The sequence below is a fragment of the Pongo abelii genome, chromosome 19, assembly GCF_028885655.2.
Source record: "Pongo abelii isolate AG06213 chromosome 19, NHGRI_mPonAbe1-v2.0_pri, whole genome shotgun sequence".
Lineage (NCBI taxonomy): Eukaryota > Metazoa > Chordata > Mammalia > Primates > Hominidae > Pongo > Pongo abelii.
The window spans coordinates 7440195-7464851 of NC_072004.2; the positions used below are offsets into that span (position 1 = coordinate 7440195).

The 24657-nt window shown below is 48.5% G+C and overlaps 1 protein-coding gene and 1 pseudogene across 1 annotated transcript; one reads left to right on the forward strand and one right to left on the reverse strand.

Annotated features, from left to right (window-relative positions):
• Positions 1-762: 762 nt before the first annotated feature.
• On the reverse strand, positions 763-23946 carry FXR2 (FMR1 autosomal homolog 2). The gene is made up of 17 exons (XM_024235679.3): positions 23492-23946; positions 15308-15360; positions 14856-14949; positions 13221-13292; positions 12969-13117; positions 12148-12241; positions 10654-10770; positions 5376-5546; positions 4209-4287; positions 3767-3876; positions 3451-3537; positions 2935-3157; positions 2517-2714; positions 2227-2427; positions 2037-2132; positions 1785-1885; positions 763-1458 (listed from the first exon to the last, which is right to left on the reverse strand). The coding sequence occupies exons 1-17, from the start codon at positions 23570-23572 to the stop codon at positions 1363-1365; spliced, it is 2022 nt and encodes a 673-aa protein (XP_024091447.1). The 5' UTR covers positions 23573-23946; the 3' UTR covers positions 763-1362.
• On the forward strand, positions 20230-20323 carry LOC112129831 (small nucleolar RNA U13; annotated as a pseudogene).
• Positions 23947-24657: the final 711 nt, after the last annotated feature.

Here is a 24657-nt window from a genome sequence, read left to right on the forward strand (position 1 = left end):
ATCCCAGACCTGCCCCTGGGGCAAGAAAGGCCGAGGAGGGAGACCATTTTTGTTTCCTGAGTCATTCCAGCAGGTGCTTGGGCCGTGATTCAACCCCTTTCCCAAGTGAGAAAACTTAAGCCCTCCCAACTCCAGTCCCTAAACCTATATTTCTCCACTGCTATTGAATTATGGCAAGTTTTATCTTCAGTCCTCCAAGTCATGAGGGGGGAGCCAGGAAACCCAGGACAACTCCCCAAGTTAAGAGGTCTGTGATGCGCATGCCGGAGAAAAAGCCTGGAACCAGATCAGACCACCACCAAGAAGGCCAGACCCCGGGCTCCAGAGGCTGCTGTGAGGGAACCCTGCTCCCCACTCTGCCCAACGGCCCAGCCCAAGCCCCAGGCCTCGGGTAATCGGATTAAGCAGCCTGCCTTGGCTCTCAGCTTCTACAGGAACAGCTCCAGCTCTGAGCAGCCCTGCCTAGCCTGTGCTGTGACTCAGGGTATAGGAGTGGCCCAACTCCCTCCACCAGCAAACTTGGGGGGAGGGGAGAAGCAACAAGGCACAAGCCCCCCTCCTCCGAACCAGGAGGGAGAACCTGGGCCTGGGGAGTTTAGGAATGTCAGGAATTCCCAGAAGTAAGACCATCTTTGGGACAAGAGACAATGAAGAGAAGTCAGGTGTGGAGGAACAGAAAACAAGAGCCAGGGGCCAGGGCAGGTCAGTCCTAGAGAAACAAATGGACCAAACTGGGGACAAAGGCGGCACAGGAACCAGACAGCCATTTGGATTTTTTTATTCTCTTTTTAAATACTGTACAGTGAAAAATAAATACGCCTTCTCATCCACCAGACAAGGTTGGTCCCCTCCCCGGGGGACCTTGTCACCCCCCTTCATACACACCCCTGGTTCTACTCCAAAACCTTCCCCGTGCCTCCCACCCACTTATCTCTTACTATCCCCGTCTTCCACAGTGATGAGGCCCCAGAAATGGGGGGTACAGGATGGGAGGAGGGATAGCAGGGGAGGCCCCCTGAACGGTCAAATCTGGGTGGGTCAAGGAGCACCCCCCACCAACAGGTGGAGAATGGGGGTGTTCAGAGAGAGATTGGGGTATTAGAGGATAAAGGCACATCCAGTCTGATGGGGAAGGAGAGAGGCTCCCCTTACCCTGGGGGTAGGGTGGACAAGAGGGAGGGGGTATGACCCTGTTACACACCCCTCCACTAGCTCCTGGAGGTTGGGGGGGTACCCAAGCTGCTGTGCCACCCCCCTCCCCCCTAGATAAGAGCAGCTCCAGCGCAGGTCAGTTGGGCCTGTGAGGGCCATGGTGTTGGGCAGCAAGCGAGATGGAGAAGGGAGGGGTGCAGGCTGGAGGTTTTATGAAACCCCATTCACCATACTACCCAACTCCAAGGGGGCGGAGAGCTCCCCATTCTCTGAGGGGCCCTTAGGAAGCTTGCTGACAGAGTCACCCTGAGGGGAAAGTGGGAAAGAAAACAAAAGCAAGAAGCGGTGAGTAGAAATTCAGGTGGGAGACATTCCCTACCATCCAAGCCCTCCTGGCATTTGGTGATCCAGAGGTTGGTTCCCTGATCATGATCCAGTCTCTTACTTGGGATCCGGAAAATGTGAACCACACTTTCCTCTCTATCCTATTCAAAGTTCACACTGGTCTAAACTCCATCAGACACAGCTGCCTCTGCAATTCAGTAGGAGATTTCTTTGTGAAATTTTTTGTGCCCCCTGCCCCAGAGTAACAACAAAAAACGGATGGGGTAAACCACATCTTGCCTGCCTACCTTCTGTCCTGAAAGAGAGTCCTCTGAGGGTTTAGTGCGTTCCAGGGGTGGCCGCTGGCGGCTCTGAGACTCTGCTCGTGAGATATAGTCAGCCACAGTCACTGGGGAAGGCAGGAGATTAAGACTTTCAGATGGAATTCTGGTAGCCAGCCCAAGACACCCACTGAACCCGAACCCCTGATTTTCACAGGGTAGGAAGTATCCCATTCTCTCAGCTCTGAGGAAGGATTCTGGTGTCCAGAGTTGGCTGACCTGGCTGGCGGTCTCCACTGATAGAACCATCAGTCCGATTACCACGGTTACGGCGGCGGCGGCTGCGATTACGACGCTGAGGTCTTGATTCATCTTCTGTAGGGTAGGAAAAAAGCAGAGTCACACACCCAACCTCCCACCGTCGATTCCTACCCATCTCTAACTTTCCAGACCCCAGGCACACCCTCACCCAGGCCATTCTCTGTCATGTTGGGCCCCTCTGATTCCAGGCCTCCATCCATGACGGTCCTGTCTTCATCAGTGCGGCGGCGGCGGGAGCGGCGGCGCCTGGCACTTGCTGGGGGCGGTTCCCCAGGTTCTGAATCAACCGGGGGCTCTGGTTCAGACGTGTCCAATAGGCTGTAGGGATTACTGTCTGGATCCTTCAGCACTGGTCAGAGGAAGAAGAGGAAGAGTTGGCAGTCAGGTGCCCATCATCTTTCCTTTTGGCCCATATTCATGAACCCAGCTGTCTGGTACCTGAGCTAATAGACGAAGAATTATATCTCGAAGTGGGCCGGGGGGCAGGTGGGGGTCCCCTACCCCGGCCCCCAATCGGCCGCCTCCGGCTTTCTTCCCCTCGGGTTGGGGGATCCCTGTCGCCAGGCCCAGCTCGGTTGGGCTCCTCTCTCTTCTCTGACTCAGTCTCTGAAGCTGTAGACACATCTGAGCTGGGGCCTGAAGAACACAGTGGGATTTATTCAAGGCCATTCATCCCACCCCAGGATCCATCACATCTCCCAAACTGAAGAATTCTCCCTCTCACTCACAAGTCCCCCAGCCAATCAATCACTTCTTCATCATCTCCATTCCAGATTTCCCCAAACTTCCATCCAGACCTCTGCCTCTACCCACAAGCCCTGCCACTCCTTGCCTCCTGTTCCCATGGCTGTCTCACCATAGGCAGGACCGCCTGTCCTCCGGCCACGGCCACGGCCCCCATAGCTGCCCCCATAGGTTCGAGTCGCATGGAGGGAGGAGGAGGAGCTCTCATCGGTGCTATATCCAGCCTTGTCGCTGCCACCGCTGCCCCGCCCACTCCCAGGAGGGCGAAAGCCCAGCCCGATCTGCCGAAGCTGCTCATCAATTTGCAGCCTCTCCAAGCGAAGCTGCTCTACCTCCTGGTTGGGTAAAAGATGGAAGAAGGGAAAGGAGAAATAAGATCAGTGCCTTTCTTCATGCTTCTCCACCCTGACTGTCCCTCTATATCTAATCTCTCAGGAATGCAAGGAGAAGGAAGACACTGGCTAAACAAGGAAAATTCTGGGACCCAACCCTATAGCCCCAAATTTCCACAAAATGTTTTCTGTTCTACACGGAGAGACAAACAGAGAACCAAAATTCCTGAGTTGACCCCCACAGCAATCTTAGTTCCCTTTCCACACCCAGCATTTTTCTCTCCCGGCCTGGGTACCTGCAGGTAGGAGAGGTGATACTCCAGCAAAGCCTGGGCATTGCTGATGTTCTCTCGGGTGCCAACAAAAATGAAGGGAACCATTCCCTGGAGAACAGAGAGCAGAAACGATGGATCAGAAAGGAAAATGAAATGAAAGGATTAACGCCACCCAGTCTCCTAGGGGAGCCTGCCCAGTGGGATCATTCTGGGCTCTAAATCTACTAGTGTTAAACAAGTTTCCGTGTTCCACCCTCTCAAAGAACAATCCCAGCCCTCAGAGGACAATCCCATTTACTTCTGGAAACCAATCTCTATAGGTATAGGAGAACCATACCTCCTCCCTGGGGTTCTTCTTGTCATTATCACCTTCCACTCGAACCCTCACCACACCAGATTTATCCACAATCTCCTGGATCACTTTCCCGTTCTTTCCAATCACTTTGCCTGGAATAGGTAAATGAGGAATTAAGCCTTTTTTTTTTTTTTAAGGAAATAAGAATAAAGCTGATACACCGTCTTCCAGCCTCATTTTCTTTATATGGATTCCATTTACTTCATTCCCCTGCTTCTAGGTTTCTGATGTGTTTTTACAGGACAAAATGTTACAATCCCTAGAAATTTATTCTTTCATTTTTATCACTCCCATTACAGACTGTTTCTCTGTCCCTGTGAAACTGGGAGTCCACAGGGAGGTGCCAATCCTGGATACAAGCTCAGAATCACTGTAGAGAATCTTGATTCTGACCTCTGACTGTATATACACACCACCAACTCACCAACCAGGTTCCTGGGCACTTGCACTGAGTCCTCAGAAAACTCAAGGTAGCTTCGGGCCTGTCGGCAAGCCTCGGGAGTCTAAAGCAAGAACAGCGGGGAGTTGTTACTAAAACAGAAGACCAGCTGGGTGTGGTGGCTCATGCCTGTAATCCCAGCACTTTGGGAGGCTGGAAGCAGGTGGATAAATTGAGGTCAAGAGTTCAAGACTAGCCTGGGCGATATGGTGAAACGCCATCTCTACTAAAAATACAAAAATCAAAATACAAAAATACTAAAATACAAAATACAAAAATACTAAAAATACAAAAAATGGTGGCTCATGTCTCTAATCCCAGCTACTCAGGAGGCTGAGGCAGGAGAATTTCTTGAACCCAGGAGGCAGAGGTTGCAATAAGCTGAGACTGTGCCACTGCACTCCAGCCTGGGCAACAGAGTGAGTTAGACTCCATCTCATAAAAAAAAAATTAAACAAATAACTTAAAAAAAAAACAACAACAAAAAAAAACAGAGGACCTTGGCCAGGCACAGTGGCTCACACCCATAATCTCAACAGTTTAGGAGGCTAAGAAGGGAGGATTGCTTGAGGTTAGGAGTTAATGACCAGCTTGGGCAACAGAGATCTGGTCTATTTTTTTAATTTTTTGGTCTCACTCTATTGACTATGTTGCCCAGGTTGGTTCAGTGGCACCATCATGGTGTACTGCAGCCTTGACTTTCCAGGCTCAAGTGATCCTCCTGCCTCAGCCTCCCAAGTAGCCAAGTAGCTGGGGCCACAGATGCATGCCACCACGCTCAGTTAACGTTTTTTGGTTTTTGGTTTTTTGGGGGGGTAAAGACAGGGTCTATGTTGCCCAGGTTGGTCTCAAACTCCCAAGCTCAAGTGATCCTCCCCTCTATCTTCTCATTTCAGCCTCCCAAGTACCTGGGATTACAGGTACGCACCACCACTTCCAGCTAATTTTTAAATTTTTGTAGAGATTGGGTCTCACTATATTGCACTGGCTGGTCTCAAACTCCTAGGCTCAAGTGATCCTCCCACTTTGACCTCCGAAGGTGCTGAGATTACAGGTGTGAGCCACTGTGCCCAGCTTGAGGCTTACTTTCTACTTTGGCCTCTCTTCCCTCTATCCCCTGAGAGACCCAGAAGAAAGACATCCTTTGCTGACCTCCCCGTAGATGCGGAAAGTGCAGGTCTCTTCACCCAACTCAATGGCGGTCACCCCAGGTACTTTTCGGGCCTGCTGGATGTTGGCACCGTGAGTCCCAATTGCCAGTCCCATCAGGTCCTCTCGCACTGTGAACTCCTCTTGGAAGGCTGCTGCCAACTGCTTGCTTGTCTGAAAGGAAAAGTCACTGTAGGAATCACGGCGGTAGAATCGCGCAGTCCCAGGCACATGACCCTTTGCATAACTTAAATAAGGAAAACTGTGATATTAATAGAAAGCTAGAACCACTCTGGAGTCCGCTGGCCACAAGGACCTGTGTGGAAAGGTCAGGAACTTTTTGTTTTTTCTTTGAGATGGCGTCTCGCTCTGTTGCCCAGGCTGGAGTGCAGTGGCGCGATCTCGGCTCACTGCAACCTCTACCTCTTGAGTTCAAGTGATTCTCATGCCTCAGCCTCCTGAGTAGCTGTGACTACAGGTGTCCACCACCACGCCTGGCTAATTTTTGTATTTTTAGTAGAGGCAGGGTTTCACCACGTTTGCCAGGCTGGTCTCAAACTCCTGACCTCAGGTGATCCTCCCGCCTTGGCCTCCCAAAGTGCTGGGATTACCGGCGTGAACCACCATGCCCAGCCAAGGTCAGGAACTTTTATTCCACTCCTTCCAAATACCAGTGGTTTGTGGGGGAGGAAAGGTAAAGAGGGCACAGTTTGGACTGGGACACACCAAAGTTCTGGATTTGGCCCTAACAGTATCTGTCCCTAAGAGTATCTATCTGTGTGATCTTAAACAAAACATACTCTGCCTCTTGTGTCATCTGCTAAGTGATTATACCCAACTTATCTTATTCTCAAGACTAGCAAGAGGATTAGACAAGGCTGGTGTGAAAGTACTTCTCACAAGGTACATGCAAGTGTAAGGAACTCTTACCTTAACCAAACAAATATTAACTCATCCCCAAATAAAACTCAACAACTTAAGTAAAAAGTGAGGGGTAGGCTGTGCGTGGTGGCTCATGCCTGTAATCCAAGCACTTTGGGAGGCTGAGGCAGGTGGATCACGAGGTCAGGAGATCGAGCCCATCCTGGCCAACATAGTGAAACCCCGTCTCTATTAAAAATACAAAAATTAGCTGGCCTTGGTGGGGCGTGTCTATAATCCCAGCTACTTGGGAAGCTGAGGCAGGAGAATTGCTTGAACCAGGGAGTTGGAGGTTACAGTTAGCCGAGGTCATGCCACTGCACTCCAGCCTGGTGACAGAGCAAAACTCCGTCTCAAAAAAAAAAAAAAAAAGCGGGTTAAGAAAAACAGAAAACATGCCTCTAGAACACCAGGCTTTCACTTCATTTCTCAATCAGTCCTTAGAGGAACCCCTGGGCTCAGGGGCAGGAAGACAGGAAAGGTTTTAGAGGAGTGAATCCCATGTTGTAAGCACCAAATAGAAACAACACCTCAAAGGAGACATTCCTAGATTGAAATACACTACTTCCCACTTCCAAGTTGGATAGGACTGAATTATACCAAGGATTTATACCAGGCAAGAAGAGAAAGTTGGAAAAATAAACTAAGTTGAGTGTTCAAAATCACTACATTAGGAGAGGGGAAGAGATCTACAATGACTTATAAGCATCTTCTAGATAAGCCTGCAGAACAGGCGGGTTTTTTTTTTTTTCTTTTTTTTGAGATGGGGTCTGTCACCCAGGCTAGAGTGCAGTGGCGTGATCTCTGCTCACTGCAACTTCTGCCTCCCTTTTTTTGTATTTTTAGTAGAGAAGGGGTTTTGCCATGCTGGCCAGACTGGTCTCAAACTCCTAACCTCAGGCAATCCACCTGCCTCGGCTTTCCAAAGTGCTGGGATTACAGGCGTGAGCCACAGTGCCCAGCCCCTTTCGGGTTTTTAGAGAGGCTTCACTACTAGGCATGACTGATTAAATCAATGATCATCAGTGATTGCCTTAACCTTCAGCCCCTTTCCCCTCCTAGGAAGTTGGTGGGGGTGAGGCTGAAAGTTCCAACCCTCTAATCATGAAGCCACCTAGAGGGGCTAGCCATGAAGCAACTCATCAGCACACAAAAACACACATCACTGGAGATTCCAAGGATTTTAGAAGTTGAATGCCAGGAGCCTGGTCAGGAGACCAAATATGTATCTCTCAGTATCACAGAGCCTGTCAGTCCTACTGGTTTTACTCGTAAAATTTATCCTACATAAAACTACTCTCTCTCTCTCCCTTTAGCACTCCAGTTCAAGTGTCTCACCTGGACTACCGTGCTCTGTTCCTGCTTCCATTCTTGCCCCCCTTTCAATCTGTCATTGAAACAGGAGTTTAAAACAGAAGGCACTTTTGGCCGGGCACAGTGGCTCTCGCCTGTAATCCCAGCACTTTGGGAGGGCGAGGCGGGTGGATCACGAGGTCAGGAGATCAAGACCATCCTGGCTAACATGGTGAAACCTCGTTTCTATTAAAAAAAAAATTTAAAAAATCAGCCGGGCGTGGTGGCGGGCGCCTGTAGTCCCAGCTTCTCATAAGGCTGAGGCAGGAGAATGGCGTGAACTCGGGAGGTGGAGCTTGCAGTGAGCCGAGATCACGCCACTGCACTCCAGCCTGGGCGACAGAGCGAGACTCCATCTCAAAAAAAACAAAAAAAACCCAGAAGGCACTGTTAACTCAATGGCTTCTCAGTATACGCACAATAAAATCCCCCTCCTCAGCCTACCGCACATGTCTTACATGATCTGCTCTCTGACCGAATTTTGTATCGATCTCCCTTTGCTCACTCTGCGCCAACTACACAAGTTGCAGTGAGCTGAGATCGCACTACTGCACTCCAGCCTGGACGACAGAATGAGACTCCGTCTCAAAAAATTAAAAAAAAAAAAAAATTAGGCCGGGTGCAATGGCTCATGTCTATAATCCCAGCACTTTGGGAGGCCAAGGCAAGTGGATCCCTTGAGGCCAGCGGTTCGCGACCAGCCTAGCCAACATGGTGAAACTCCATCTCTACTAAAAATACTGAAATTAGGGCCAGGTATAGTGGCTCATGACTGTAATCCCAATACTTTGGGAGGCCAAGGCAGGTGGATCACCTGCGGTCAGGAGTTCAAAACCAGCCTGGGCAACATGGTGAAACACTAAAAAAGCAAAAATTATCTGGACGTGGAGGCGCACGCCTGTTATCCCAGCTACCTGGGAGGCCAAGGCACAAGAATCGCTTGAACCCAGGAGTGGGAGGTTGCAGGGAGCGGAGATTGTGCCATTGCACTCCAGCCTGGGTGACAGAGGGAAACTGTCTCCAAAAACAAAAAAATAAAATTAGCCAGGTATGGTGGCGTGCACCTGTAATCCCACCCACCCAAAGGCTGAGGTGAGAGGATCACTTGAGCTCGGGGGGTAGAGACTGCAGTGAGCTGAGATTGCACCACTACATACACTCCAGCCTGGACAACAGACTGAGACTCCATCTCAAAACAAAAAACAAAAACAAAAAATAAAGTTTGTATCATCTGAAGGTAATGGTGAATTTTTACCTGCCAGTGCCCTGAGCAGGATCCCTGAAGAAGTCAAAGATTATCATGACCCAGAAATTGCACAGGCACAGAAAAAAGCCTCCCAAAAAGATCAATTCACTTGATAAATGGAAATGGTATTCAAACACACACACCCTACTCACTTAGAATAGTATAATACCAACGAAAGGGAATCTGACAATTATACGATGTCAGAATTCAAAAAGATCTCATAGAAATACTCTAGTCAGGCCAGGCATTGTGGCTGACACCTGTAATCCCAACATTTTGGGAGGTCGAGGCGGGCGGATCACCTGAGGTCCATAATTTGAGATCAGCCTGGCCAACATGGTGAAACCCCATCTCTACTAAAAAAGACAAAAATTAGCAAGGTGTGATGGCACACACCTGTAATCCCAGCTAGTTGGGAGGCTGAGGCAGGAGAATCGCTTCAATCTGGGAGGTGGAGGTTGCAGTAAGCCAAGAGAGCACCACTGCACTCTAGCCTGGGCGACAGAGACGCTATCTCAAAAAACAAACAAAAAAAACAAGAAATATCCTTTTTTTCTTTGAGATGGAGTTTCACTCTTGTTGCCCAGGCTGGAGTACAATGGTGTGATCTCGGCTCACTGCAACCTCCACTTCCCAGGTTCAAGCGATTCTCCTGCCTCAGTCTCATGAGTAGCTGAAATTACAGGCATGCGCCACCACGCCCAGCTGATTTTTGTCTTTTTAGTAAAGATGGGGTTTCACCAGTCTCGACTCCCAACCTCAGATTGATCCGCCTGCCTCGGCCTCCCAAAGTGCTAAAGTGCCGCGATTATAGGCGTGAGCCACCGCGCCCACCCTAAAAAAGAAATATTCTAGTCTAGGCTGCGTGTGGTGGCTCACACCTGTAATCCTAGCACTTTGGGAAGTACAGGCAGATGGATCTCTTGAGCCTAGAAGTTCAAGACCAAGACCAGGCGCAGCGGCTCATGTCTGTAATCCCAGCACTTTGGGAGGCTGAGGCAGGTGGATCATGAGGTCAGGAGTTTGAGACCAGCCTGGCCAACATGGTGAAACCCCATCACTACTAAAAATACAAAAATTAGCCAGGTGTGGTAGCACATGCCTGTAGTCCCAGCTACTCAGGAGGCTGAGGTGGGAGAATCGCTTGAACCCAGAAGGCAGATGTTGCAGTCAGCTGAGACTATGCCATTGCACTACAGCCTGGGTGACAAAGTGAGACTCCATCTCAAAAAAAAAAAAAAACCATTCAGCCAGGTGTGGTGGCTCACGCCTGTAATCCCAGCACTTTGGGAGGCTGAGGTGGGTGGATCACGTGAGGCCAGGAGTTCGAGGCCAGCTTGGGCAACATGGCAAAACCCCATCTCACTAATAATACAAAACTTAGCCAGGTGTGGTGGCGCATGCCTGTAATCTCAGCTACTCAGAAGGCTGAGGTGTGAGAATCGCTTAAACACAGGAGGTAGGGGTTGGCAGTGAGCCGAGATCGTGTCATTGCACTCCAGCCTAGGCGACAGAACGAGACTCTGTCTCCAAAAAAAAAAAAAAAAAAAAATGGCTAAAAGAAATTTGAAAATAATTGCACTATACCATGATAGAGCTCTGCCATCTGGAGGAGTCTGAGATAAAATAGCTGACCCAGGTTGAATTGCCCAGAAGAAGCCTTAGTCTTTGTTCTGTAAACACAAGAGCATGGATGGAGGACAGGGTAGGCAGGGAGGAAGACAATGCCCTCCAGCAGGAGGAAAACGAGCTAAAAGTTACCTCTAGGTGCTTGGTAGCTTCTTCATTGCGGGACATAAGTAGCAGTTTGGTGCGCAGGCTTCGGAAATGCATATCACCCAGCAGAGATGCTCGCTTCACAGGGGCTTCTGTGGTTGACTGGGAGGAAACCAGTGGGAAAGTCATTAAAACTGGCTTGGAATAAACACTAAGGGAGAGCCAGGGACTAGAAATCAGGATGCCTAAGTCCCGGGAAAAGGGTTAAGAAATGAAGCTAGGAGGCCGGGCGCGGTGGCTTATGCCTGCAATCCCAGGACCTTGGGAGGCCAAGGCAGGCGGATCACGAGGTCATGAGATCGAGACCATCCTGGCCAACATGGTGAAACCCCGTCTCTACTAAAAATACAAAAATTAGCTGGGCGTGGTGGCGCATGCCTATAATCCCAGCTACTCCGAAGGCTGACCTGGGAGTCGGAGGTTGCAGTGAGCCAAGACTGCGCCACTGCACTCCAGCCTGGTGACAGAACGATAGAACGATACTCTGTCTTCAAAAAAAAAAAAAAGAAATGAAGCTAGGAAGGAGGAGACTCATTGTCAGTCCCATAAAGGCTGACTATCTGGGTACTGAAGGAAAATGGTTTAGAGAGAAAGCAAGGAGCAAGCATAAGGTGAGAGCTACATACTCTATTTCTGAAAGTCCAAATATCAAGAGAGGGTCTCTAACCCAGATGGCAACATGATTATCAGGTTTAAAAAAAAAAAGGTCAGAGGCCGGGTGCGGTGGCTCATGCCTGTAATCCCAGCACTTTGGGAGGCCAAGGCGGGTGGATCACGACGTCAGGAGTTCAAGACCAGCCTGACCAATATGGTGAAACCGTGTTTCTACCAAAAATACAAAAATTAGCCAGGCACGTCGGGCGCAGTGGCTCACGTCTGTAATTCCAGCACTTTGGGAGACCGAGGCAGGTGGATCAGGAGATCAGGAGTTCAGGACCAGCCTGGCCAACATGGTGAAACCCTGTCTCTACTAAAAATACAAAAAAAAATTAGCCGGGTGCGATGGCAGGTGCCTGTAATCCCAGCTACTCAGGAGGCTGAGGCAGGAGAATTGCTTCAATCTGGGAGGTAGAGGTTGCAGTGAGCTGAGATTGTGCCACTGCACTCCAGCCTGGGCAACAGAGTGAGATTCTGTCTCAAAAAAAAAAAATTAGCCGGGCGTGGTGATGCACACCTGTAATCCCAGCTACTCAGGAGGCTGAGGCAGGAGAATTGCTTTAACCCAGGAGGCGGAGGTTGCAGTGAGCCGAGATCGTGCCACTGTTCTCCAGCCTGGGCGACAAGAGTGAGACCTCGTCTCAAAAAAAAGAAAAAAAAAAGATAGGGCTACCTGGGCCTGTAGGAGTCAGGAGCCATAAAGTCCTCTTGACAAATAAATAGAAGCACATTTAAGCCCTTCTCTTTCTGCAAAGGAGTTAAAAGGGGAAAAAGAAAAAATGTTCAAAAGGCTTATGTGAAATTCAGGCAGAATAAACTCACCAGAATGAAGAGCTCACTGTTTGTGATGTTGAGAAAGATGCAGTTGGCTCCCAGGGCTTTCTTGAACTCTTTATGGACGTTTTCATTGGAGCAGCTGCAAAGGAAAAAGGTACTCAGAGTGCAGAATGCAGAGAGTACAGTGAAGAGTTCGGGGGAGGCCAGGCATGGTGGTTTGCACCTGTAATCCTAGCACTTTGGGAGGCTAGGGCAGGATGATCACTTGAGGTCAGGAGTTCAAGACTAGCATGGGCAACATAGTGAGACCCTGTCTCTATTAAGAAAAAAAAAAAAAATTCAGAGGAGCAGAGCTGAGTAAATAAGAAAAGAAGAGGGACTTGGCTGGGTGTGGTGGCTCACGCCTGTAATCCCAGCACTTTGGGAGGCCGAGGTAGGTGGATCACTTGAGGTCAGGAGTTCGAGACCAGCCTGACCAACATGGAGAAACCCTGTCTCTACTAAAAATAAAAAATTGGCCGGGTGTGGTGGTGCATGCCTGTAATCCCAGCTACTCAGGAGGCTGAGGCAGGAGAATCGCTTGAACCTAGGAGGTGAAGGTTGCGGTGAGCCGAGATTGTGCCATTGCACTCCAGCCTGGGCAACAAGAGCAAAACTCTGTCTCCAAAAAAAAAAAGAAGAGGGACCACAGTTAAAGAACAAGGATGGGAAAATAAAGAAACTAAGTGTCTTCTTAGCAAGAAGGGCTCTAGAGGGCCAGGGGAACAACAGAGAAAACTGCAAAGTGGGAGTGATGCCTGGAAGAAATAAAGCCAGAGATTAGGGCTGTAAAGAGGGCCCTCATTCCCACCATCCTTAACACTCACGCTTCTCTCAGATCCTCGGGCACAGCCATGGTAACCTTGAAGAAGCTGCCTTTGGTTGCAAGGGGATTGGGATTAACTGGCCGAAGTCGCTCCAGGGTAACAATTTCATTGTAGGTGGCATCACAGGCAGCATATTCAATGACATAGAACTGGCACATGGTAAAAAAGGAGAAGTTGTGGATGACCTGAGCAACTTTCTAAGAATAAAATATTTGTTTCAGTAGTTCTCCAAAGGCATTCCCAGTCACTCACATCTCCCTTCATCATCCGCACCCGGGCCAGCCACCAGCCACAAGGTTCCTGTTCATTGGCTCGAGAATAAACCTAAAGAAAAGTAGAGAATCAAAGAGATATTGAAGACCACCCAAAAGCATCAAGAAAGGGATGAGGAGGCCAGGCACGGTGGGGCTCACACCTGTAATCTCAGCGCTTTGGGAGGCTGAGGCAAAAGGATTGCTTATGCCCAGGAGTTCAAGACCAGCTTGGGCAACATAAACAATAGAACAACCATTAAGATATTTGGGGCTGCTGGGCACCATGGCTCACGTTTATAATCCCAGCACTTTGGGAGGCCAAGGTGGGAGGATCTCTTGAGCACAGGAGTTCAAGAACGATCTGGGCAACATAGTGAGACCCCACTTCCACCAAAAAGAAAAAAAAAAAAAGAGGCCAAGCGCGGTGGCTTATGCCCATAATCCCAGCACTTTGGCTGAGGTGGGCTGATCACCTGAAGTCAGGAGTTCAAGACCAGCCTGGCCAACATGGTAAAACCCCACCTCTACTAAAAATACAAAAATTAGCCAGGTGTGGTGGCACATGCCTGTACTCCAAGCTACACAGGAGGCTGAGGCAGGAGAATCACCTGAATCAGGCGGTGGAGGTTGCAGTGAGCTGAGACCGCGCCACTGCACTCCAGCTTGGGCAACAGAGTGAGACTTTGTCTCAAAAAGAAAAAAAAAAAAGGGATGCATCTTTTTTTTTTTGAGACAGAGTTTCGCTTTTGGTGCTCAGGCTGGAGTGCAATGGCGCAATCTCTGCTCACTGCAACCTCCACTTCCCGAGTTCAAGTGATTCTCCTGCCTCAGCCTCCCAAGTAGCTGGGATTACAGGCGCCCACCACCACGCCCAGCTAATTTTTTGTATTTTTAGTAGAGATGGGGTTTCACCATGTTGGCCAGGCTGGTCTTGAACTCCTGACCTCAGGTGATCTGCCCTCCTCGGCCTCTCAAAGTGCTGGGATTTCAGGTGTGAGCCACTGCGTCCAGCCTGGGATGTATCTGAAACCAAGGATACAAGAAACCAGAGGAAGGAACTAATTAAAAATCAGAGGACGGCAGGGCATGGTGGCTCACGCCTGTAATCCCAGCACTTTGGGAGGCTGAGGCAGGTGGATCACCTGAGGTCAGAAATTCAAGGCTAGCCTGGCCAACATGGTGAAACCTCGTCTTTACAAAAATGCAAAAATTACCCGGGCATGATGGTAGGTGCTTGTAATCCCAGCTACTTGGGAGACTGAGGTGGAAGAATTGCTTGAACCCTAGAGGCGGAGGTTGCAGTTAGCCGAGATCGCGCCACTGCACTCCAGCCTGGGCAACAGAGCAAGACTCCATCTCAAACAACAACAACAACAACAACAAAATCAGAGGGCACTGGATTTTAGATGCTGTTACCATAAATGGAAGGCAAATCGCCTGAAACTGGGGATGTCCCTGAGAGTTTGGCTGATCACAACAGTGATAAAAGGGGAACTGTTGCATTTTACATTTCCATAGGCTACATGGCTGGATATGGCTTAGTTGGGGAGGAAGGAACATGAACCAACCAGAGAAAAGCCTAGAATCCTGGGAAAAAGTGACATTTAGAAAGGGTGTACTCCACAGCCCTTACCTCCACTTCATCCCCTTCTGTGATCTCCTTATTATAGTCAGCTGGAGGTGGTAGCCGGACATCCCCAAAAGGAATTTGTCTCTCACTCTGCCAGCTATAAGAGAAACAATAATATGAAAAAGCTACTCTGACTGATATGGTTGCCCATTTCTTTACAAAAGGGTTATTGCCTCAGCTGGGCGATTTCCACCTATCTGGATAATTAGAGGCTAAACCCCAGGCCCTGCTCCATAGTAGTGTCTTCCATCTCTTTCTAGACTCTAAATACTGGGTCAAATGCCCCCACCCTCACCAAATTCTCAGCCCTTTCCTCTCCTGGGATCCATATGAGTTCCCACCCAAACCCTCAGCTCTCCCCACCTATTACATGCCTCATAGGACTCAGCTGCCCCCTCTTCTCCACTCTCCTTCTAGGACCTAGTATGCTGGATTCTCTATTCCCAAGGTCTTACTTGTTTTCAAAGAAGATGGTGACAGAGTCTTCATGGACATCCTTCACAAAGCCCTAGAATGGATTTTAGAAAAAAGCAAAAAATATAAAATGACCTTTTACTTCCACCTTAGCCATCAAGGGAATAGAGACACCGCAAAACCTTAAACTTGAGTTTTAGATAGGGACACAAGTAGTGTAATGAGAGAGCCTGAAAGGCTGCACTGGGGAAAGAATATGGGCAGTCAGACAGAGAAAGGAAATGATATTGTCATGGAGAGGTGTATATACCACCTGCATCAGAACAGCCTGGAAACCAGTGATCTACTCAGGCTCCCACAGGGGCCTCCCTATCTGTCTGCCTCCTGTTGTGCTAAGCAGCCTGCCAGAGTTCAATTAAAATACCAACAACATTCAGCAAGGCTAAGAATATCCCATGAGACAGTGTGAGGCTGTCCTGGAACACCTAGAGGACATGAGGATCTGTCAAGAGAGAGAAAGGCCTACCTCCGCAATACAGCAAGAGATCTGAGCAGAGTCGCTGCCCTGATGCATGGGTCCTAAGACAATAATCGGAACACTAGACAAGTTCAAAATTGTGATGAACACAATTTACAGAAGGAAAAATTAAGACTTAAAAAACATCAGTTTTTTAATACTAGAATTGAATCTAGAATGACATTGATAATTTATAAAGGATAATAAAATTTATGGAAGACTCCAATCTTGATATTATGACAAGAGCAACAGGGATGACTGAACAGCTGATCCATCTCCTGTGGTCTGTGTCCTCACTAAGGAGGCCAAAGCCATGCATTCACCCCTACGCTCCCAATTTTTCTACCTTCTCCCTATTTTTCATATACAATTAGGGATTTCTAATTTCGAAAAAGGTCTAGCTTATGAATTTATTATTTTATCAACTGTGCTTTTGGTTTCATATCTAAGAAATCTTTGCCCAGGCCAGGCACAGTGGCTCACGCCTATAATCCCAGCACTTTGGGAGGATGAGGCAGGCAGATCACCTGAGGTCAGGAGTTCGAGACCAGCCTGCCAACATGGTGAAACCCCGTCTCTACTAAAAACACAAAAATTAGCCAGGTGTGGTGGTTCATGCCTGTAATCCCAGCTATTTGGGAGGCTGAGGAAAGAGAATCACTTGAGCCTGAGAGTCAGAGGTTGCAGTGAGCCAAGATCGTGCCATTGCACTCCAGCCTGGGCAACAAGAGCAAAACTCCATCTCAAAAAAAAAAAGAAAAAACAAAATCTTTGCCTAATCCAAGGCCACGAAGGTTTTCTCTTATAAGTCTTCTTCCTAAACTTTTAGTTTTTTGTTTTATATTTACATCTGTAATCCTTTATTTTTAGACAGAGTCTCGCTCCGTCACCCAGGCTGGAGTGCAATGGCGCAATCTTGGCCCACTGCAACCTCCACCCCCCAGGGTTCAATTAATTCTCCTGCCTCAGCCTCTCGAGTAGCTGAGATTACAGGCAACCGCCCCCACACCAGGCTAATTTTTTATATTTTTAGTAGAGACGGCGTTTCACCACCTTGGCCAGGCTGGTCTCGAACTCCTGACCTCAGGTGATCCATCTGCCTCAGCCTCCCAAAACTGGAATTAAAGATGTGAGCCACTGTGCCCAGCTTATGATCCATTTTGAATTAAATTTTATATATAAGGTGAGGTATTGATCAATGTTTTTTTAATTTTTCAATTTTTATTTATTACCTTGGCTCACCTCAACCTCCGCCTCCCAGGTTCAAGCAATTCCCAGGTTCAAGCCTCCCAAGTAGCTGGGATTACAGGCATGTGCCACCACCCCGGCTAATTTTGTATTTTTAATAGAGACAGGGTTTCTCCATGTTGGTCAGACTGGTCTCGAACTCCCGACCTCTGGTGATCAACCTGCCTCAGCCTCCCAAAGTGCTGGGATTACAGGTATGAACCATCGCACCAGGCCTCTTTTTTTTATTTTTAATATATTTTTAAATTAATTTTTTTTTTAAAATAGAGACGGGGTTTCGCTATGTTGCCCAGGCTGGTCTTGTACTCCTGGACTCAAGCAATGCACCCGCCTTAGCCTCCAAGAATGTTGGAATTACAGGCTTGACCACTGTGACCACTGTGCCCAGCCCATTTTTTACCTATAGATATCTTGTTCCAGCACTATTTGTTGAAAAGACTATCCTTTCTGGCTAGGGGTGGTAGCTCACACCTGTAATCCCAACACTGGGAGGCCGAGGCTGGCAGATCAGCTAAGGCCATGACTTCGAGACTAGTCTGGCCAATATGGCAAAACCCCATCGCTACTAAAATAATAATAATAATAATAATAATAATAATAATAATAATAATATATAAATTAGCCAGGCGTGGTGGCACATGGCTGTAACCTCAATTACTCAGGGTGGCTGAGGCATGAAAATCATTTGAAGCCAGGAGTTAGAGGCTGCAGTCAGTCAAGATCATGCCATAGCACTGCAGCCTAGACAACAGGGCAAAACTCTGCCTCAAAAAAAAAAAAAGAAGAAGAAAAGAAGAAAAGAAAAGAAAAGACTATCCTTTCTTAGCTGAATTGAACTGCCTTTTCATTTCTATCGAAAATCAGGAAAGGCAATTTAATGTATAATGACAGAAGACTGGTAGTTGATGGAAGACTTTTGGGAGTGACAGAAATGTTCACTCCTTTGATTGCAGTGATGGTTTCAGTTATATACATGTCAAAACTTAACAAATGGCACACTTTAAATATGTCTACTTTGTTGTATGTCAATTTCAGCTCAATAAAGATGTTTTTTTTTTTTAAAATTAGAGAGCCTGGACAACACAGGGAGACCTCATCTCTGCAAAAAATTTAAAAATTAGCAGGGTATGATGGCTTGTGCCTGTAGTCCCAGCTATTTAGGAGGCTGAGGTGGGAGGATCACTTGAGCCAGGGAGGTCGAGGCTGTAGTGAGCTGTGATTGCACCACTGCACTCCACAGCTTGAGCAACACAGCAAGACCCTGACTCAAAAAACAAAATAAATAAACAAAAATAAAAGAATTAGAGGTTTCAAAAGGCTAATACATGAGAACTATTCATGAGCTTTGCTGCCAGGGACAAAGGCTAAGCTTAGGAGAGAAAACACCAAAAATGCCCTTGGCAAATGCACAGCTCCTACCTCATAGAACTAATCAATCACAAACACTTACCAGATTGCTATTTCCTTATGATGGGAAAATCTAAGCCTGCATTTCACTCTTCATACAAGCCACTTTTCTCGTCTTTAGGGATATGTCTTGCTATAGAGGCTGCAGTCAGTCAAGATCATTCTTGACTGAATGTTCTTTCTTAGAGCCTTACTACTGCCCAAGGCTTTAATTACTACTGGTACTTCCTGGCCTCTTTTTTACCCATGCTTTTTCTTTCTCTGACATTCTCTTCTCCAGAAATGTTTTTTCTACTCTTCATTCAGATTTTTTTCCTTTTTAAAAAAGAACCTGAGTTATGAGCATGTTCATTCAGGTTTAATGCCAACTCCTACTGTTCTCCATTCAAGTCTTCTGAGGCACTTTTACTTCTACTTGCCTGGGTCTCTCTTCCCTTTTGGATTCTTCCCTTAGCTCCTGCTCAAGTGTCCTCCCCAGTCCCACAACCACTAATATTTTATCCATTCCCTCTTCTTTTCCCTGTAATCCCAACACTTGGAGGCCGAGGTCAGTAGATCAGCTGAGGCCAGCAGTTCAAGACCAGTCTGGTCAATATGGCAAAACCCCATGGCTACTATATATATATGTATACATATACATATACACACACATATATATGTATATATACATGTATATGTACGTATATATATACACATATATATAAATTAGCCAGGCGTGGTGGCACATGGCTGTAACCTCAGCTATTCAGGGTGGCTGAGGTATGAGAATCACTTGAAGCCAGGAGGCAGAGGCTGCAGGGTTGTCTGGATTTCTAGAATTATTCCGACCAGCCTCTTCGGCTGACTTTATCCAATTCTTTACCCAAAATGTGTACTCCAAGCCTTAGAAGTAATTTATCAAGGCAGGCGTTACGCTGACAGAAAGAAGTGGAAAAGAGACAGAGATGAGAATCACTAACCTACTGCTTTTGTGAAGAGATTTCTACTCCTAGATATATTCACAACAGCTATGCCTATGGTGTAATCCAATTCTCCTCCACCATGTTAGGCTTGGCCCCAGGGTGAGTAGCAATATTACCCTAGTTTTCCCAGCTGCCATGACTTCCAAGGCAGAAATGCAAAGCTCAGAATGGAGTAATCTCTCACATCACTCAGTAGTTCAACCAAATCTCACTCAACCCTTATACTTCCAGGTTCTTTTTCTTTCAATTAATCTCCAAAACTAGCTCTGTCCCCAACTTCATATTCCAATCCTGTTTCTGCTCCTAAATTCCACCCATTCATCCCATACTAGTTTTTTTCTCCAAGGGTATCAGTGGTGGAAAGTGAGCCCCAAGTTCTGCTCAGTCTACGCTCATTGTGAAAATAAGCAGGGGAAGGCAAGAGCAGGTGGGTGGAATGTATTAGGGAGCCACCTAGATCCAGAGGATGACTTGATTCAGTGGTCACAGCATCACCTGGCTTTGGCTTCTGGAGCCTGGCGCCAAGCCAGCAGAGGAAGAGAGAGCCCCAAGTTCCTAGGTACTTTGGTTTCCTCAAATTAGAAGATATAAAATTGGTCCCCACCTTCACCATCTTCTAGTTCTAGACTCCCAAAGCAAAGGAGGGGGTTCTAGGAGAAGAGCAGGAACAGTCTGAGTAAAAACCAAGTACTGAAGCTGAGGATGCCACGCTGATTAAGAAAGGAATGGGGATTAGGATATCCAGGTGAGGTTTGGAGTGGGAAGATTGCGCCCTGGAAGGTGAATACTTCTTTTGGGAGAGTACAACTTAAAGAATAAAATACATTAGATCATTTTGTACGTCTTAAACATGATGACTGAGGTTTCAGGCTCACGTGTGAGGTATGCCTCCCTCAACCCTTGTTACGGATGCCAGTCTGACATGAAAAAAAAAAAAAAACAGAAAAAGTAAGTTCTGACAAACTTAATGTTGGGATAGCTACAAAATAACTTAGATCCCAGATCTAATATTTTATCCTTTAAGAAAACTGATGGGAGGGCGTGGTGGCTCACGCCTGTAATCCCAGCACCTTGGGAGGCCAAGGCGGGCAAATCTCTTGAAGTCAGGAGTCAGAAACCAGCCTGGCCAACATGGCAAAACCCCGTCTCTACTGAAAATACAAAAATTAGCCAGGCATGGTGTTGCACACCTGTAATCCCAGCTACTCGGGAGGCTGAGGCACAAGAATCACTTGAACCTGGGAGGCGGAGGCTGCAGTGAGACAACATCACGCCACTGTACTCCAGCCTGGATGACAGAGGGAGACCCTGTCTCAAATAAAAAAAAAAAAAAAAAAAAAAAGAAAGAAAAGAAAACTGACAACAGGGCCCAATTCTGAGAGAGGAGAAAGGGACCTTCCCAAATGTACAATTCCAGAAGCAGTGTAAATACTCCCTGACCCATCCCAAGTTTGCTGAGTCATGAATATTAAATCAGCAGCAAGGTCAAAACGGATAAGTATCTATAGGGTACTGAGAGTGGAAGATTAGCCTGAATTTAGGGATTTGTGGTTTTTAACTCAGGAACAGGGCAGAAAATGCTAACCTGCCCAAATCCACATTACCACATTACCTGGCTTTCAGCTCAACCCCAAACTCTACTCTCTGAATCACAGTATCCAGGACCCAATCTATTCAAGTCTATCATTGCCACAGCGCACAGGAGAAAGAGAAAAGATTCAGAGAGACTTTCTGCTGGACACTTATATGTGGAACAGAAAACGTGTCCCTTCCCAGCCATCTCATACAGTTCATTTGAACTGGATACCAATCCTTCCCAGCTGTGCAGGGCTCCTATGCTTCCTAGAACAAAGCAAACATCATATCTTGATCTTGGACTCAACTTAAGAATCACTTTTCTTGGAACTCAGAATTTGGGGGTGGTAAGGACCCAGATGAAGGAAAAGATACCAAGGTAAACAGGGAGGGCCACTTTAGGAAGCTATTTCAACAAAGGTAATGCAAGTTTGGGGAAAAGGATATGAGAGACAAATGTGCTCTATCAAAAGCAGAAAGGAATTAGAGACTTTTGCCAAAGAAAACAGAAATGCTATGGAGGCAGGCTAGAAGAAAAAGTCCCAAGAGTTAGGCAAGTATGCAGAAAATGACAAAAAGAGATCAGCAGGGAGCTTCCTTCAGCTAGACAGGGAATAAGGTGATTCCTGAGGATTACACAGGAATACAGAAATATTAGGAGAAAAAGCTAAAAACTTGAATTGAGAAGGTAAGTTAGACATGGGTACCCACAGTCACCGCACAGAAATAAATCTGATGAGGGAAGTAAGGCAAAAATGGGTAAGTATGAAGAGTGAGTAAAAAATGACTACAATGGCTGGGCGCGGTGCTTCACGCCTGTAATCCCGGCACTTTGGGAGGCCGAGGCAGGTGAATCACTAGGTCAGGAGATCGAGACCATCCTGGCTAACACGGTGAAACCCCGTCTCTACTAAAAATACTAAAAAATAGCCGAGCATGGTGGCGGGCACCTGTAGTCCCAGCTACTCGGGAGGCTGAGGCAGGAGAATGGCGTGAACCAGGGAGGCGGAGCTTGCAGTGAGCCAAGATCGCACCACTGCACTCCAGCCTGGGCAATAGGGCGAGACTCCGTCTCAAAAAAAAAAAAAAATGACTACAATGAAGTTAGCAACTGAAGTAGAGGCAGAAACCACCCAAGGGAAATTACAAGACCCTCTGCAGTTATAGAAAAATATGATTTAGGGAAGGAGTCAAAGAAAGACACTTCCAAGGGCATGAGAAACTAGAGAGGACTACTGTGGGGGAAAAAGGCCTGAGGGGAACTGAAGGAAAGGGGGAAGGGGGATCCACTCTTAACAAGTGATGCCATGGGAAGGTTTCTCCAGCTCCCCAGGGTGAAATCAAAGAATGAGACAGAAATCAGGAGAGTCTCTAGGACAATCCAGGCATCAAATCCAAAAGAGGTTCAGAATACCAACAGTCACACAAAGAAAAACTCTTGGGAGGCAAAAAAGGGCTCTCTCTGGCTTAATCTAAATGGGAAAAAAATGCCCTAGAAAATGGATTCAGAGCAGATAAGGAAGGTGGCATTATAAGGAGTTCTAAGGAACCAAATCCTGGGCAAAGGGGGAGGCGAAATAAGGAAGGGTCTTTGAAAGATGATCCCTTCTTCCAAAAAAGGTTGTCAGATTCCCGAACTGGGATAGTTGGCCAAGAGTCTTCAAGAAGTGGAAATCTTAAGATAAACAGAAGGGAACCTCATAAGCTTCCTTTTAGGGATCCTTTTAGAGATTATGACTATGAAGCTTACATGCCTCAAGACGAAGAAATTATATGAATGACCTGAAGGTATCTGAGGTCTAAGTGAGACCTCAAATCCATTCCTGAGTAGAATGGTAGACCAGTGGGCCTTGAGATCAAGGTGTGGTGGGGTGAGAGACTTGCGAAAGATGCCACCTTATGGCTGGCTGGGAAGCAACCTGACTGATCCAACCCAGGGTTCCTGAGGTCAAAGATGCCAAACGTCGTAAATGGATCTGACCATTTCTCCTTGGCTTGGGAACCGGAATATAAGATGAAAGTGGGGTGAGTGTTCCAGAGCCAGTAGGCAGAGGCCTCTCTGAGGAAGATGAAAGGATCTGATACGGGACCTCTGGGCCTTCCCAAGGGGACCGTGTGGAAGAAAGACAATTCTCCATGTGCTTGGACCGTGGGGAAGATGTGCTTAAGGTCTAAGGTATGTCTTCCACCAGACAACGGACACAGTCAATTAGAAGCTGGGTAAAGGGGTCTCTCCTAGGGAGCAGGGAGCACCAAGCCAGGGACAATAATGGCCTGAAGTTCATTCTCTCTGAGATGGGGGTAGAAGCAGGTGCAGGTGCATTGGAGGGGTCAAAAATAAGAGGAACAGGGTTCACTCTAAGCGGTCTCCCAGGGAAGGCTGCGGGTTGGAGCAAGGGTCCAAGATTCTAAGGGCCAGGACTCAGCTCCAGAAGCTCGATCCCGCCCCACGCGTTCCTGCTCCGGCCAGGGGAAGGGGCTAAGGACCGGCGTCCCCAGTCGGCGCGCCGTCTCACCTTGTAGAAGGCCCCGTTGGAGCCGCGCACCTCGACGGGCAGTCCCGGCTCCACATCCCCCCCAGAGGCCAGGCCGCCCATGGCGCCGCCACCGCCTCCGACTCCCCCGGCGGCGGCTGCAGCAGCAGTCTGAGTGCGGGCCGGGCCAGGCCCCCGGCGTCTCCCCGGAGGAGGAGCCGGAGGGGGAGCCGCGGGGGGCGGGAGCCGGGCCGGCCCCACGGCGGCCCTGCCACAGCCAACGAGCAGGGGGCCGGGGCCGGGCCGCTCCCCGTCCGCCGCCGCCGCCTTGGTCTCCGCCACCGTGAGGGAAACGGCTGCCGCCGCCGCTGCCTTCGTCACCTCAGCTTCCGCCCGCCGCCGCCCCCGCTGCTGCCTCAGTCCCGGGACCCGCTGCTGCCGCTGCCGCTCCACAGCCTCCACCTCCCCCTGCCACCGCCGCCTACTGCGCAGGCGCACCGGGCACCCGCCCGCTGCGCGCGGGGCCTCGAGGGCCACGGCGCAGGCGTCAAGGTTAGAGCCCCAGCTAGCGCCAGCCAGCGCATCGGGGCTTCCACATTCCCTTTCACTCTCTCACGCCCCCTCCTGGTCGCTTGCTCGCGCTTGCGCAGAACAAGATTAGCCTTCTTTCTTCACCGCTCCACCGTCCAGCCGCCCCGTCTCTTCCTTTCCCCGCCCCACAACACTGAGAACCAACCAATCAGGGGGAGGGAGGGGCAGGGCTCGCTCGGTCCGATTGGGCGGCGGCCGCACAGTCACACCGCGCTCAGGCCACACCCACTCCGCCGCCGCTGGCCCCACCGGGCTTGGACAAGTTAGGGATGGGCATGCGCCTGAACGACTGCTTGGTCACTTTCCCCACCTTTGTCTTTCTTGGTGCGCACGCTCCAAAAAAAAAAAAAAAAAGAAGAGTCGCCGCAGGGAAAAAGGTTCTTGGTGCGCACGCGCTGAGATTTATCCTCTGCGCGTATGCATCGCCGATATTTTAAGAATCTGTAACTCTGTGCTGTAGTAGATTTAAGAGTCATGGCTCTTGCCTTGAAGAGATTGTGATACAATGAAAGTTTTGGCCGGGCGCGGTGGCTCACGCCTGTAATCCCAGCGCTCTGGGAGGCTGAGGCGGGTGGATCACCTGAGGTCGGGAGTTCGAGACCAGCGTGGCCAAAATG

Excerpts from the sequence above, each read along its gene's own strand:
- FXR2 (XM_024235679.3), bottom strand. The coding sequence starts at position 23,572 with ATGGGCGGCCTGGCCTCTGGGGGGGATGTGGAGCCGGGACTGCCCGTC. Across the intron at positions 3,158-3,450 it reads ATCACCTCTCCTACCTGCAG|GAGGTAGAGCAGCTTCGCTT; the intron begins GTACCCAGGCCG and ends TTACCCAACCAG. Across the intron at positions 2,133-2,226 it reads CATGACAGAGAATGGCCTGG|AAGATGAATCAAGACCTCAG; the intron begins GTGAGGGTGTGC and ends CCTACCCTACAG.